The sequence below is a fragment of the Gasterosteus aculeatus genome, chromosome 4 (assembly GCF_964276395.1).
Source record: "Gasterosteus aculeatus chromosome 4, fGasAcu3.hap1.1, whole genome shotgun sequence".
Classification (NCBI taxonomy): domain Eukaryota; kingdom Metazoa; phylum Chordata; class Actinopteri; order Perciformes; family Gasterosteidae; genus Gasterosteus; species Gasterosteus aculeatus.
Window position 1 is genome coordinate 21,352,381 of NC_135691.1, and position 16,743 is coordinate 21,369,123.

A 16,743-nucleotide genomic window follows, 5' to 3' on the forward strand; every position below is an offset into this window, starting at 1 on the left:
GAAGGACGACTCATTTGCTATACCTGCAATCAACCTGGTCACACGAGCCGCATGTGTAGACAGGGGAATCAAGCAGAGCACAGAGTGAGGATGACAGTCGTTGATACCACAGGGGGGAGCCAAGTCGAGAGCGATACACAGAGCTCTAGTGGTTCGGCTTTAGCTGGCATTAGAGCAGTCACCCGGTCAAAAGAGAGAGACTCTGCGACTCCCAGCAGTGCATTCGGGGAGTGCTTCACAATTGATATTTTAATAGGTGGTGTAAAGACCAGCTGCCTTTTGGACACCGGTTCCGAGGTCACTACCATTCCCGAGAGCTATTTCAAGGAGCATTTTCAGGGGAATGAATGTTGTCTGTCGCCAGCTAAATGGGTTCGCCTGACGGCTGCCAATGGCATTGAAATCCCGGGTGTTGGGTGTTTAGAGGCAGATATTGAGTGTATGGGCAAGCTGTTTAAGGGTCTGTGTGTTTTTGTGCTGAGGGACAGTTGCAGTGGCCCTAATGGAAGGAAAGTAGTACCTGGTATTTTAGGGATGAACGTGATCGGTGAACTCAAGGGCTTTCTGACTGATTTCGAGGGTATTAAGAAGCTGGACCGGGGCACACCACCGCCAGGGCAGGCTAGCCTACACCGTGTGCTGGCCACCATCGAAGAAGAGGAGCGGTGTGTGGGCCCAAATAGACGAATAGGGTTCGTGAGAGTGGCAGGGAAGCAGGCTGTCACCATTCCCCCCTTCAGTGAAAAAGTGATCGAAGGTTGCTGTAGGATACCCCCTAGAGTAACATGTTGCTGGTTAAAGTCGTTTCTGTGGAGGAGGTGGATGGAGGAGTGTATGTGAGGAAGGTCACCCATGCAGAGGTTAAGGACGTAGAGGCGGATGAATCACTGTCCGTTCCGGTACAGGCCAATCTCCAGGGCCTGACACCACCACAGGTGCAGAAGTTGGACCACCTTCTCAAGAAACACCAAGATGTGTTCTCCGAACATAACAGTGATTTTGGATACATAACTACAGTGACTCACCGTATTCGGACTGCGGATGCAAGGCCAATTAAGCAAAGGCATTGGCGGATAGCCCCACATATATTCCAAGCGTTTAAGAAACATGTGCATGACTTGGTTGCGCAAGGGGTACTCAAAGAAAGCTGCAGCCCGTGGGCCTTCCCGCTGTAATTGTCATTAAGCGAGACCAGTCTGTACGGTTCTGTTGCGATTACCGTAAGTTAAACAGTGTCACCTTGAGGGACGCCTACCCTCTCCCAAGGGTCAAGGAGTCGTTGGACGCCCTGGGAAAGGCTAAGTTCTTCTCCTCTTTGGATTTGACAGCAGGTTATTTTCAGGTGGCAGTTCATGCAGACGATCAGGGGAAAACAGCTGTTACCACACCGTTTGGCTTATACCAGTGAACCAGAATGTCATTTGGTCTGTGCAACGCCCCGGCCACATTTCAGAGGCTAATGGAGGTCGTCCTAGGCGATCTGACATTTGACCTTTTAGTTATATATTTGGACGATGTCCTAGTCTTCTCCAGTGATTTCGACAGCCACTGTGAAAAACTGGACCTGGTGTTCAGTCGTCTTAAGGATCATGGACTGAAGCTTAAGCCAATTTGATGTTTTACTTATATATTTGGACGATGTTCTAGTCTTCTCCAGTGATTTCGACAGCCACTGTGAAAAACTGGACCTGGTGTTCAGTCGTCTTAAGGATCATGGGCTGAAGCTTAAGCCAAGCAAGTGTTTCTTGTTTAAGTCGGAGGTCAGATTCACACATTGTTTCTGCGGAGGGTGTTCAAGTGGACAGGGAAAAGGTCCAAGCACTCCAGGATTGGCCGGTGCCCAGGAGTACCAAAGATGTGCGCCAAGTGGTTGGGTTTATGTGTTACGTGCCTCGGCCTGCTTGGGGGAGGGGGTGTGTGTGTGTGTGTTTTGATTTGTGTTCCCACAGGCGTTCTGACACACCCACCATGCAGTAATCTCCACTGCCCGCTCCCACCTGCAGCCACTAATCACCCTCACCCACAGCCAATCAACTGCAGGATGCCGTGGCTTAAAAGGAGGTTGGGAGGGAGAGACAGGGAGGCAGAGCTGGTGGAGAGAGCGGAAGGACTGTTGCGAAAAATAACTTTTTGTAGGAACTATTGTTTTGAGCGGAGCTGGGTTCAAGTGACAGTTCTTGTGTTTTGTTTACATATGTATTTGGGTCATGTAAACTGGTGAAGGTTAAGTTATTGTTGTTATTCTGTCTGTGGTTATCACGTTGTTTGTACTTTTTATTTTTTGCTTCTTCCGTTGTCCCAGGGAAAAGGGGACCGCACAATGGGAGTGTGTAGGTAAGAGACCCTGGGGTTTACATACTACCCGTAGATAAACCTCTGTCTATATACACTAGGTAAGACCTGGTCGGACCACCCCCTGTATTTATCAGAGTTTAGCAGATTGTGTTTAGACTAGATAGTTTAGGGGTCTTTTTCATTGGTTAATTTCTTTGCTTTGGTTCCGCTCAGCCCCTTTTCCCCTACTACCGTATTATAGGTGTAATAAACCTTGTTTAAACGATACTTTGTTTTGTTGGTCCTGCTTGTGCGCCCACGCAATTTTTTTTCACCTCACCCACCTTTTGGCCAGCTCACGTGTGACAGCGAGTTACGGTATCCTCTCTCTTGAGAGGAGGGCGTAACATTGTCTTACTACAGGCGTTTTGTCCCGAACTTTGGTCAGTTAGCAAAGCCGTTATATAGGAAAATATCGGGTAAGTTGCACATATAAACGCTTATGCCTGTATTTTGTCCCTTAGGTCACCATCGTGACATTTACAAATCCTAGGGCCGAAACTACTATATTCGTTACACATCGGCAGGTTAGGCTTGAGACTAGTAGGCTTGGGGTTTAGGGACTGAGATCCTTTTTTATCTCCAGCCATTCAGGGAAGACTTACTTACCCCTACTAAGCAGACCGTGGTCCCGTTCGCTACACATGGAATCTACTCGCGCAAATTATTCGCTTCTGGTGTGAACGTACCATTAGCGTTCTTGAGTGAGCCTAGAACTCTGGTGACAAAAGATTCAGGGACAGAGATAGCATTCAAAATGTATTTACTCACAGAAAACATCAAGGACAGTCACATGCCAAGAACAAACTTTGTTTCCTGTTTCCCTCGTCACATTTCGCCTGCTGTCTCGGAGTAGTGAACCTAGTTTTCACTTTCATTTTAAGTTGCTTCATTGAAGTACTATTATCTTTGTTAACTTCTTTGGATAATCCCATATTTTCGAATTACCTCCAGCTTCATCAATGATTTTAATTTAAAAAAATAGCTTTTGCTTTTCTAAGTTCTTTCGTTACCTGGTTTATTAACATTATGAATGTCTGCATATCATTTCCTAATATAGACTTGAGTGCCAGTTTTAACGCATAGTCACGTTTTTTCCATTAGATTCCAGATTTACCCATGGAAGTGCGTTCTTTTGATTTTTGTTAACTTTGGCTTTTTTAATGATAACTGTTAATTGTGGCCTGTACTCAGGATAAGAAGATGTCTTCCTCAACACATGAAAACATGTTGCACTTAATCTATGCATCTATGTGTTACCTTACCTCCATTCAGTTCAGACACAATTACTAACTTCCCACTCAGGTGATGTACTTGACCCACGCCTGTATGGAGCTGAAGCTTGGACAGAGGCGGTTCATGTTTGACCCGTGGCTGAAGGGTCCTGCATTTGCCAGAGGCTGGTGGCTTCTCCATGAGCCTCCAGCAGACTCCCTGGACAGACTGCGTGCAGCTGATCTCATCTACATCAGCTATATGCACTCCGACCACCTCAGGTAGACTTTGGCTGTCTCTTCCCCTGCAAAGACAACACATGACAAAAAGGCCTTATCTGTAGAGTTGCACATTTGGAGGAACAAGTATAAAATCCAACTCCTGTTCTGTTGTCTGTTTAAAACATGGGCCTTTATGTGACTAAATCTTTTCTAGCAATCCCAATAAAGGCTTGAATGCATATGTAATTGTTGCATCTTTGCCGATAGCACTTTTGAGCTAAGTCAAGGTGGTGACTTCTTCCAGCTCTGCTTCTTCTTTTTCTTGGAAAAGGTTTCCAGCAGGTTTGCCTTGCAAGCAGTCACATAAAACTGCTTTGTGCACAAAATACACACATGAACAAACAAAACTTACAAACATGGATTAATTTTCGGAAAGACATCAGAGTAATGGGGTTGCCTCATAGGACGGCCCCCTGAGCCGTTAGGGGTTTGCGTACGTTTCAAGCAGGTTGGTAGTGTTTTGGGATTTACATTTAATTTGTGAGGTGAACAATAATCAGACATTTTTAAAAGCAATGTATGTTGCCCTTTTTACTTTTTTAGTTACCCGATGCTGAAAGTCTTGTCAGAGCGGAGACCAGATATCCCAATTTATGTTGGTGACACATCCAGTCTTTTGGTTGGTAAAGGGATCGAGCCAAGTTGAATCCATATTATTCTAAAACCGATTCTTATTTCATCATTGGTATTAACCATTGTTCAATTGTCTCTTTTGGTCTTGATGCAACAGGTATATGGAGCAAAGCCAAATCAAGCTGACAAACATCCATGTTGTTCCTTTTGGTGTCTGGAATAATGTAACCACTGCTGCTCACAATCTCAACAAAATATTAGAATGTTTTATAAAGTGTTGTAATTGAATAAAAAAAATTATTCGCTACACTAAAATCTTGACATACTAATAATTATAACATTTTAATTTTCATTCCCTACCCATTGTTCTCAGATTGACGCAGACCTAAGGTTTATGATCCTGATGGATGGAGTGCACCCTGAAATGGACACCTGTATCATTGTTGAATATAGAAAAGTGTGTATTGAATGTACTGTATGTAGAAAAGTAAGGTGCATACTTTTCAATGTGTTTCGTATATTGAATACTAGTTGCGGCCCGAAACATACAATTCAATTGTTAAATGCATTTGTCACAGGTCACACAATCCTGAACAGCGTGGACTGTACCAGGCCAAACGGGGGGAGGTTACCACAGAATGTGGACTTGATGATGAGCGACTTCGCTGGGGGGGCATCTGGATTCCCCATGACTTTCTGTGGTGGGAAATACAGTGGTGAGGCTCAAGTCAGTGTTTGGGAAAGTCTCCCCTCTGCCAACCTAAATTTAGTTTGAACTGGAACTACGGAAAGAGAAAGTAATGGTCTGATGTAAGATTTAAGCTTCCTGAGTTTCTATGCACATTTTGTGACGTGTTTAAAAGTTCCATTTAAACCCAGGGAGCTTGATAAATATTTGACTCTCTATCAAATAAAATTGTTGCTTTTGATTTCTCAATATCAAATCTTGCCAATGAAAGCATCAAAGACTAATCGACGTTACTCCCTGTTTCATGTTCTATTGTACACACAATTAAAGATAAATGCTTGTCTTTTAAGTTTGGATATTTTCAATTTGAGTTTAAACTGAAATACAAACAAAAAAACATTACTAATTACAGGTGTTCTACACCCAATGTCACTGTGGACCCCCCTGCTGACACTATATACAGTAACACAAAGGTCTTTATTTATATGCCCAGACTCCTGGAAGGCAGAATTTATCAAGAACGAAAGGAAGAAGCTGCTGAATTACAAAGCTCTGCTGGTGAAGTCCCTGCAGCCGGCGATTTACTGCCCGTTCGCTGGCTTCTTTGTGGAGGCCCATCCATCAGACAGGTACTTTGTTCAGAGGGGTTGGCCAGGATCTGTACAAGAACAGCAGATCACAATAATGGACAGCAAGGATAAATTACTTTGATCTTTATTTCTCTCCTCTTTCTTTTAGCTGTATCAGAGTTTATATGTTATGTGATAAGTTTATCTTGGAATAAACCTGCACTTTGCTTAGTGGTATTCTTGGGCAGTGTATTCTTGGGTTGTTTGTCTGTCTCTATGCGTGTGTGTGTGTCCAGATACATCAGGCAAACAAATGTTGAGAACAGTCCCGAAGACCTGAATGCTCTCATCAATAAGTTTGCACCAGACATCAAGACATGGACGCCCAAGCCGGGTGCTGTGCTGGACCTTGGCCTGGCTCTGAGAGACCCCACCAACAGGTACACTAGCCCTCAAGCAGTCTGCAGACTGAGCCGATACAAACGGGCCAGTACCCAGTTTGGTAGCAGGCTACAGCAAATACACTTTGCTACTAGATAGTGTTTTCAACTAGCATACAGTAATTTCTTTTTTAACAAAATATTTTCCAGCCCGAATTACAAGCTTTTGTCTTGAATCAATGCATTGTTGAAAACATTATAATTGGTAAACTTGAATGATTTTTAGTAACTACGGAGGGCAGGGCTTAGCAAAGTGTCAAATAACTTGGTATCAATGCTTTTATTACACACAGAAATGGAGGCAAAACTACAAAAAAACTTCGTCTTTAATTCTGCATTCATTTGTAGATGAAATAAATAACCCATTTAAATATTTTAATGTCATGGTGGAGCTATATGAAAAGTAGGGGATCTAAAAAGGTTACAAAGAATCATTTCCTTGGGAATACACATCACTTCTTGCTATGGACGCCATGCGTCTGCACAATTCTGTAGAAATCTCTAATAGTTGTTGAATTATTTCATTCTGGACCAAAGTGGTGGAGCAACCCACAGGCTAGTGGGGTCATGACGCCACATGGGGAGGAAATCAGGTTACACTAAGATTTACAGCGCTCTGCTCGGTTTCCTCATCACGTTTTTCTTCCTCTACCTCTGTGATAATCAGTTTTTCATGAACTGGTCCCACTGGCTGACCCTACGTTACTTTCTTTCTGTTGCTTTCTTTTAAAAATGGATGCCTGTTTGATTAAAAGCCAATGTCCCAACATGTATATTCAAGATGATTGAGACAGATGACAGCTTTGAGCCCCATGCTGACGGCAGTGACTACCTGGTGGACTTCTTGGATCTGACGTTCCCCACAAAGAGACCTGAGCGGGAGCACGCCTACATAGAGGTGAGAGTCCATGGAGACAACACGGGACAATAAGTCCAAAATCATAGCAGATAGAGAGAAGATGTTTCATCCACCGTCTTTTTCTGAGCGCGCCACCTTTTATTAAGCAGCCATTTCGCACTGGTGACGTCACTATAGTAACTTCAGGAGAAGCTTGGGTGTGTCTAATGATCTTAAACTTATATTTCAGACTTGTAACAAAGACAGAAAAGGCCTTTTGCGTGAGCAAAGATCTGTGCTTTTTATACTATGCAGCTTGTTTCTGACATACTGCCTCTCAAAGAAATACATACATGAAATTTGTTTCCCTGACAGCAGAATGATAACAGATAAAGCAAGAAGTTCTCCAGCACTCACAATGCTTTGGATCCAAGTCTTCTCCATCATTAGAAAAAAGGATTTGATCTTTAGGAGATATGTTTCAAATTGAGTTAATTGAGAAGCTTCTTTTTAAACACAGTACTAACCAGGATGCATCATGTTTTTGTCCTTCAAGATTAAAAACAGGATTGGAGTGATGAAATATGTGGTGCAGCAGGGTCTTCTCTGGGATGATCTGTACATCGGCTTCCAGAACCGCATACGCCGAGACCCGGATGTCTACCACCACAAGTACAGCCACTTTAATATCAATACATCAAGTTCATTGACAAACAGCAAGTGTTGATAAACTAATAAGCCATTTTTTCATTTGATCCACTTTACCTGACGATGAACATTATGTTTACTCTCGGTCTGACATTGAAAATATTCTCAACTTGAATCCGTCTCGTTGGTCTCCAGGTTCTGGAACCACTTCCAGACGCAGCTCCCAGTTCGCAGGCCAGACTGGGACCAGTTCCTGCAGGAGATTTCCCTCCAGGAGCCTGACACAGCAGCTCGGGGCCAAGGAGCTAATTGTGTAACGTCTTGAAAGACAGATGTGTGTTTTTCTGGAGATTATTTGTCTTCTATTACTGGCCTGTAATCATTTAATGGATTTGTCTAATTTAATCTAAAACTGGAGATAATTTGTGTGCTACTCTGCTGAAAGGATCAGCCTTATTTACCACTTAATTTTTCTTTTGATTGCTTATATTTTGTTAACCATGTCCTCCTTTGCAAACATCTAGTATGGATCTTATGCACTGTTTAATAAATTAGACCAGATTTTTTTATGGCTAAATGACATTCTCAGGTAGAAGGGTTTTTATTTTTAAATGTGACTTGCAAAGTCACACATACAGGAATGAGGTATGATTCTTCTGAAATTATTTTATTTTAAAATGCTGCTAGGAGTCATTTATTGGCCGTCTAGTTTTATTGAAAGGGGAGATGTTTTTTTGTATGATGTATAATTAGTCATTAATGTATTCAGTGGTTTTTAGTAATAAATTTAATGATTAACCACTTTTTGTTTTAATTGCTTATATTCTCGAATGTCTATATGCAGTGATTTTCCAAACACCTGAGCCACTTGCTGAAATACACTTAAGTTCTGTTGCTGATAACATGGAGAAGCTGTTTGTTTTGATCTCAGCTTCTTTTATTTATTTTTGTTTTGTCATTTCAAAATGATTCCATTTTGATATTGTCTCACAAAAGAGCAAACTACCAAAATGTGTTGAAAAAAGTTGGCCGCAGGGATCAGGGATTCGTGTCACGAAAAGTCAAACCAGACAAAATCCAGAGGGTTCCAGAATAAAAGATTTGAATGGACTTGACCGTGGATGTATAAAGACAAGTGGTACATAGTGTTGGAGGCTGAGGTTGTTTCATTTCAGTGGAAGTTACTCAGTGGAGCATGAAGCAAACCAAGTTTGACTTAGATCCACAGATCTTCTGCTTCATGGGGTACATAGAAGAAGCACGCCAACCCCTTCTTTAAGCCCGCCTTCCTGTTAGGATCCCTGTCATTGGATCAGTTTCCTTTTTTATTAAAAAAGTATAAAACTTGCAATTCCATGGTCCAAGCCATGGCAACTTGGGATGCGACATCCAATTGTAGTGTTCAGTTTCAGTCAAAGCTCAGTTTTCTTCCTGACAGCAGTGTAGGACCAACACTGAGCTTCAAAGTCCAGGGGACCAACATTCAACAAAGAACAAAAGAAAGTGGGTCATCGGCCGTTCATATGAAGGCATGTCAATCTCAGTGATCTCTTGTAGCACTCATGAACATTATGGCAGTCTGATTCAATACAACCATTTTCCACCAACATGAATATGATTCAGAGCAGTGTATTTTTCCTCTAGGTTTCATGAAAACACATCTATTAACACATCTAACATTGATTGCGGGTTTGGTGGCAGTGTCCTAGTCTTTCCAGCAGAGGGCATTATTGGACCAACTCTGTGCTAACTTGGTGTCACTCAGAATCAAGTTCAGAATATATTTTATTTGCAATGTATGCGTTTGAGTACTAATTTCAGTCCGGTTACATGTGGTCTCACCATACACACACAGTTCATCCGATGAACAAGAATACATCAAATAATTAAATTAGAATAAAATAGAATAGAAACCAATTATTTAACAACTATACAATATAAATATTCAAAAGTATACATTTAGTTGACTTTAGTTTGGTCTGAAGGGGCTACAGTGATCTTTCTGCCCGTTTCCTCACCCAACAGCTCCACAAGTCCAGCGTGGAGGGCAGGCTGATCCCGATCATTTTCTCTGCTGATGATCTTTTGTAGTCTGTGGTTTTGTTTAGTGGCCAATCCAAACCACACAGGGATGGTAGTGACGTGAGAACAGAGAATAGACTGGATGATGGAGTTAAAGATGTAACCCCGGTATGATGGTGTTGAATGCCAAGCCAAAGTCCATAAACAAACAGATCGCTGGGGAGTCAAGGTGGTGCAGACCCATGTTGACCGCATCACCCACTGACCTGTTTGCTTGGTAGGCAAACTGCAGGGCATTCTGCAGGGTCCCTCTGTTGATCTTCAGGTGGGTGTTGTGGAAGATTTTGCACAGACAATCGGTAAATAAGATTAAGGCTCTTCGGGCGATAGACAGGACTGATTGCCAGCCCATCACAGGCGGTGTGAGACTCCAGCTCAATTCTATATCATGGCAACACCATCCCAGCATTTGCAGGTTATAACCTTGTTCATTCAATGAAACATTTTGAAGGGTTACATAATTTTTTCCATTACATGGGTCAACACCAGCTTCCATAAGACCATAAGCGTCAGGACAATGGGGCTGGATTCATTTAATCCTGTGATGAAGGAGCGTTTGGAGAAGGAGGGGACTTTACACAACTCCAGAGATCAGTTAAAGATCAGCGTGAAAGGTGCATACGCTCCCATGGCGGGAGCGTATGCACCTTTATGTTATCTGGGGGACATAGTAAAATTTAAAACCAGATCATAACAAACAAATATCTGCTTGTGTGTCCCTGTCTATGCAAAGTGTCCTCCTTTTTGACGTGAAGGAAATGGCCACCCTAGTTAAAGTAGTCGAGTCTACTGAGATTACAGTGTAGCAGTGGTCAGGCAAATCCTGAGGAGAGCAGCTTCTCCTCCAACCAAAACTCAACAAACCACCATGCACTAGGCATTTGTTATTATTTAAGCTGTCTCCATGTCAGTATGGACATGGAGTAAGGGTACACCCAAGGGTAAAGCATTTTAAAGTGTAAAACTTGCTTCTTAAGTATTGGTCAAGAGGTTTAAATATATTAGTGGTTCTCAACTGGTCTGGCACCGGGACCACCAAAACCGCGACCCAAATCGAGGAACATTGAAAATATCCGAGATAGTATGGAGACAGAATACGTATGCCAACACAAAAACAAGTTTAATGAAAAAACAAAACAGCCAGCTGGTAGTAATGCTTGAGAAGGAACTATTCCCCTTTACACTAAATTAGCTTAAAAAAAACCAAGTGTATCTTAAGGACACGAGGTAATCCAACATACATAACAATTAAGAATCTTCACCCATTTCAAACAAACTCAACAGCTTTCATGCACAAACAAAAAAGTCTAAAAAAGTCTAAAATGATCTAACTTTAACAGATATGACAAACACTATGTATTGAGGAACAGCTTTTGCACAAATTCAAAATAAATTAAATAAGGATTCAGATATACAAAATGAACGTTTCTTGTGATTACCTCATCAGGAGGTAAATCCTGAAAAACATTGTGCTTTACAGAAAATTAAGCAGCACTCACTTCAACCTGAGGTGAAAACTGACAGACTTGAGTCTGGAGGCATTTCTAATGGGAGAACTTGGGATGTTTTTTGCTCTTGGCAAGAGTCTCAAAGTCTGGAGTTACAGTTGACAAGGCCAGTCTGAGGTCATGCTCAATGTCCAGTCTATTCCTGTGTTTAGTCTTCAGCTGAGAAGCCACACTCACAGAGATAGGTAGTGCTGAAGGGTAGCAGGACTTTTACTGCTCGAGTGGCGAGGGAAGGATACTCGCTGATCACGCTGCTGCACCAGAAGTACGGTCACATGACCGCTCCATCAGCTGACTCTCCGTTGCTTGGCAATGTGACACTTTCTATGTCGATTCCAAACGGGTCACGTATCCAGTCGTCATCCCTCCGTTTCTCGGGAAAGTAGCCATTAAACCGCTCCAGAAGTTTATTCAGATGCATCGTGATGGTTTTCTCCATTCTTGTGTGCGGTGCCAGAATATGGCGTTATATTTGTGCCACAATCCTGAGCGCGTAATTTTAAGTTTTGAGCACAGATAACTATATTTTAGCAAAGAAAAACATATTCCGTGCGCGCAGTTTACTCAAGTGCCCTCTCCACCAGAATGGTTTGACCCAACCTGGCACACGCTGCTGAAAATATGGACGGACGAGCCGGCAAAAAAAATCGACACTCCGCTGCATTAAAAAAAAGTCCCTTCAAAATAAAATCACAGGGTGAATTTTTTTTATTTTTTTTATTCTAATTTGTATTTACCCAGGCAAAGGCCCGCGACCCATTAAAAACGGGTCCCACTAGTTGAGAATTACTGATCTATATACTTATATATTTTTGAATATTGGTTTTGTATATATGTTATGCCTACTTTAGTACATACATGGGCAGTAAGAACGTGTCTATGTGGATCCATTCTTTGGCTAATAAGGCGTCTTTTTTTAATGTAATTGTTTTGATTCAGCAAATAACTAATGTGTTCAAATGTAATCATCATCCGTTGGACAAACTATGTAACCAGGGTAAGCTGATGACCGTTGCTCACACTGGTGACCATTCAGGTGTGTGTGACACTAACATTTTTTTGAAAACATTCTGTAGAAATCAGCCTGCATTGACCTTTAGGCTATATGATAATGGTAATTTTGTGTTAATATAAACTGATGACAGTGGCCAAATTGGATCCAATTATCTCAGTTTATCAGCAATAGCCCAAAAAACCTTACTATTAGTCATTTGTATGATTGAAGAATATTACTTCAAACTGAACGGCTCATTCTCAAAATGCTGTTGCCTATTTTTCAAGGGAAGACAATATTGAATTGTCAGTTCTGTCTTTATTAAATAAATATAAAGACTTTCAGAGCAATACAAATTTATTCAACTACTTATAAATTAAACAACACAGCTGTGTACAAATTCGTTGAAATCATCTTTAGCAGCGGCAACATTAAAGTGATGAATCAGACTTCCATAAAGAGACGATCACTGAGTCTGACAGGCCGCTAATATGATCGGAAGATGCCGATGACCCACTGACATGCCGTTCATGTAAACGAAATGTGACAATAGAGAGAGACAAATGTGCCGACCGTGCATAGGTGTGAGGGGTCAGGACTTCGACTCAGGTGCAGAGCAATAAGGCAACAGAAAATTCTTTCAAGGTTTGGAATCTTTTACTAGGAGAGTAAACTAATGCAAAACAACGGGGGCACAGGCAAAGGCGGAATCCACACGCTCTTGTAGAAACAAAAAGGAAGAGAGCCTGGCAACAAAGTAGAAACAAGATTACAAAAACAGCACTGGGAATTTAACAACAAACATGTACCTCTAGGAACGACAAAAGATAACCTGACACAGACAAGTGGGGAACTGAGGCTTAAATACAGGTGGGGGTGATTACAAACCAAACTCAGCTGTGGGGGGAAACTAGATACAGGAAGTGCCGTGGTTACGAAAATAAAACAGGAAGTTAATCTTCAGTCTCTTCGAGTCGTCACAATAGGGTTGCCACCCGTCCCTTAAAATACGGAATCGCCCCCTCGCCCCGTCATCCCTGTCGTCGTTCCCCCCGTCGGTCGCATCGTCATCGCCCCCCTTATGTTTCTGTTCCGTGCATGCTATATAACATTGGTCACCAAACTAAGGCCCGGGCCTTAGTTTGGTGACCCCTGCTATGTCAGGACCAGATAAAAATGAGGACTCAGATGCAGAGGGTTTGGCGTCTTTAATCGCGTCGTGAAAAAACAAACAAACAAACAGCTATGAGCTATCAGCGTTTCCGACGAAAGTCTACAAACTAAAATCTCTCTTAAACGAGGAAAACGAACGGCTTCGAAAGCGCGCTAAAACTAAAACTAAGAAGCTCCAACAAAGGTCACTCTTACTCAGAGGAAAAACATAAAGGGGTAATCATTCCGAGACAAGGCAATGGTATTAACAAATCCTGTGGCTGTGGCGAGGCTTGGGTGATCGCACGGTGGTACACTCAGGCACAAGACAAAGGGAGACGCAGACTATAAGACACATGAGGGTAATGGGAAACAGGTGGACACAATCAGGAATCAGGGGAGACGATTCGACTGGTGACATGAGGAAGGGCAAGTGACCTGAAACGAGAGGAAGGTTACTACTTTCAAAATAAAACGGAAATGACAAGACCAAAACATGCCGACAAAAACCCAACTTGACCTCACCCTGTGACAGTACCCCCCCTTCTAGGGCCGACTCCTGACGGCCCAGGCTGTTCAGGGTGGTCCCTATGAAAATCCTTTATGAGGTTAGGGTCTACAATGAAACGCGATGGGATCCACTGTCTCGCCTCCGGTCCATATCCTTCCCAGTCTACTAGGTACTGTCTACCCCGGCCCCGAGTGCGTACCGCCAACAACTGCTTGACCTTATACACCGGACCGCCGTCTATAACTTCTGGTTGTGGCGGGGGTGCAGCAGCAGGGACCATCGGGCTCTCTTTCGCAGGCTTGACCTGGCTGACGTGGAAGGTGGGGTGAGCACGAAGGGATCGAGGCAGGCGAAGACGGACCGCCACAGGGCCGATGGTCTTAGTGATGGGGAACGGGCCCACGAACCGTGGAGCCAGCTTCCTTGAAGGCACCTTGAGGTTGAGGTTCTTAGCTGACAACCACACTTTCTGACCTTGCTGGTAGGCAGGGGCGGGTCGTCTCTTGCGGTCTGCAGCCTTCTTTACTCTGTCCCCTTGGCGAATCAGCACCTGCCGGGCGGCTGCCCAGATGCGACGGCAGCGACGAATCATTGCAAGGGCGGAGGGCACAGACACCTCCGGTTCATTGTCTGCAAACACGGGGGGAAGGTAACCAAACACACATTGAAAACGGTGGGAAACTAGTGGCTGAGGTAGGCAATGAATTGTGGGCATACTCGGCCCAGACCAGGTTCTTGCTCCATGTTGAGGGATCCTGGGCCACCAGACACCGGAGGCTGGTTTCCAGTTGCTGGTTGAGGCGTTCGGTCTGGCCGTTGGCCTCTGGGTGATATCCCGAGGTCAGGCTGGCCTTCGCTCCGATGAGCCGACAAAAGGCCCTCCAGAACCGGGAAACAAATTGGGGCCCCCGGTCCGAAACTATGTCCTTGGGGAAGCCGTGGATCTTAAAAACATTGTTCATCATTACCTCCGCCGTTTTCTTGGCGGAGGGTAGTTTTGGCAGAGCAATGAATCTAGCCATCTTAGAAAATCTATCCACAACCGTGAGGACAGTGATGTTACCTTGTGAAACCGGGAGCCCCGTGACAAAGTCTATAGAGATGTCTGACCACGGTCTGGAGGGGATGGGTAGTGGCTGTAAGAGTCCCATGCGTGACGTAGAAGAAGTCTTGTTTCGGGCGCAGACCGAACATGCCTCAACGTACTCCCGGACCTCCGGTTCCATGGCTGGCCACCAGAATCTCCGGGAGATGACGAACATCGTCCTCCGAACTCCCGGATGGCAAGAAAGCAGTGAGGTGTGGGTCCAGTGGATCACCTGTGGGCGTAACTCAACCGGAACGAACAACCGAGTTGCGGGGCACCCACTAGGTGGTGGGGTCTCACCATTAGCCTGCTTTACCTCATTTTCTATCTGCCAAGTCACTGCTCCAACCACACAGGTTAGTGGAAGGATGGCTTCTGGTTCTTTGGCAACAGGCTCGGGGTCGAAGAGTCGAGACAAGGCGTCTGGCTTGACGTTGCGGGACCCCGGCCTGTAGGAAAGGGAAAAGGAAAAACGGTTAAAGAAAAGCGCCCACCTGGCCTGGCGAGAATTCAGTCTTTTGGCTTTTTTAATGTATTCAAGGTTCTTGTGATCAGTCCAGACAATGAATGGGTGGTTAGCCCCCTCAAGCCAGTGTCGCCACTCCTCCAGGGCCACCTTGACCGCCAGCAGTTCCCGGTTACCAACATCATAATTGCGTTCTGCTTTGGACAGCCGCTGTGACAGGAAGGCGCAGGGATGCATTTTACCATCCTGCTCCGACCGCTGTGAGAGGACTGCCCCGATCCCTTCGTTGGAGGCGTCCACCTCAACCACAAACTGTCGCCGGGGGTCTGGCATGGTGAGAATGGGGGCCGAGGTGAAAAGACGCTTGAGGTTCTGGAAGGCCGTCTCCGCCTGTGGAGACCATTGGAACTGCACCTTTGAGGAGGTAAGAGCATGGAGAGGGGCAGCTATTGCGCTAAAGCCTCTGATGAACCGTCTGTAAAAGTTAGCAAAGCCGAGGAATTGCTGAACCCTTTTACGGCTATCAGGTGTGGGCCATTCTGCCACAGCGCTAATTTTTGCCGGATCCATCTGCACCCTTCCAGGGGCTACAATGAAGCCCAGGAAGGAGATGGTGTCGGCATGAAACACACTCTTTTCTGTTTTGACGTAGAGTCTGTTCTCCAACAGTCTTTGAAGTACTCTGGTTACGTGGTCTCTATGGGTGTCAAGGTCAGGTGAGTAAATGAGGATATCATCCAGGTACACATACACGAAATGGTCTATAAAGTCCCTTAGGACATCATTAATCATGGCTTGGAACACTGCGGGCGCGTTTGTTAGCCCAAACGGCATGACCAGGTATTCGTAATGTCCCCTTGGGGTATTAAACCCTGTCTTCCACTCGTCACCCTCTCTTATTCTGATTAGATGGTAGGCACTGCGAAGGTCTAGCTTAGTAAAGACTTTAGCCTGCTGGAGCTGATCGAACACAGAGGACATGAGGGGTAGAGGGTAACGGTTCTTTATTGTGATGTCGTTTAGAGGGCTGTAGTCTATACAGGGCCTCAGGGACCCGTCCTTCTTTGCCACAAAGAAGAAGCCGGCGCCTGCTGGGGATGACGAGGGACGGATCAACCCCGCTTTGAGTGAAGTCTGGATGTACTCCCGCATGGCCTCCTTCTCCGGCCCCGAAACAGAGTACAGGCGGCCCTTGGGAACGACAGAGCCCGGAAGCAGATCTATAGCGCAGTCATATGTCCGATGTGGAGGAAGAGACATGGCTTTAGTCTTGTTAAAAACCTCCCGAAGGTGGCGATAGCAGGGGGGCACGGTGTTCAGGTCCGGGTACTCTGAGTCTGTGGTAGATTTAACGGAA

At 44.4% G+C, this 16,743-nt stretch overlaps 1 protein-coding gene across 1 annotated transcript; it reads left to right on the forward strand.

Moving 5' to 3' along the window:
• Positions 1 to 3,522: 3,522 nt before the first annotated feature.
• Positions 3,523 to 7,974, forward strand: LOC120816947 (cytidine monophosphate-N-acetylneuraminic acid hydroxylase). Its single transcript, XM_078100947.1, is given in 11 exon segments — positions 3,523 to 3,830; positions 4,374 to 4,436; positions 4,438 to 4,449; positions 4,561 to 4,627; positions 4,777 to 4,856; positions 4,980 to 5,119; positions 5,585 to 5,720; positions 5,957 to 6,100; positions 6,848 to 6,998; positions 7,495 to 7,610; positions 7,782 to 7,974. Coding segments are annotated over 11 exon segments (1,227 nt in total). The 5' UTR covers positions 3,523 to 3,642; the 3' UTR covers positions 7,912 to 7,974.
• Positions 7,975 to 16,743: the final 8,769 nt, after the last annotated feature.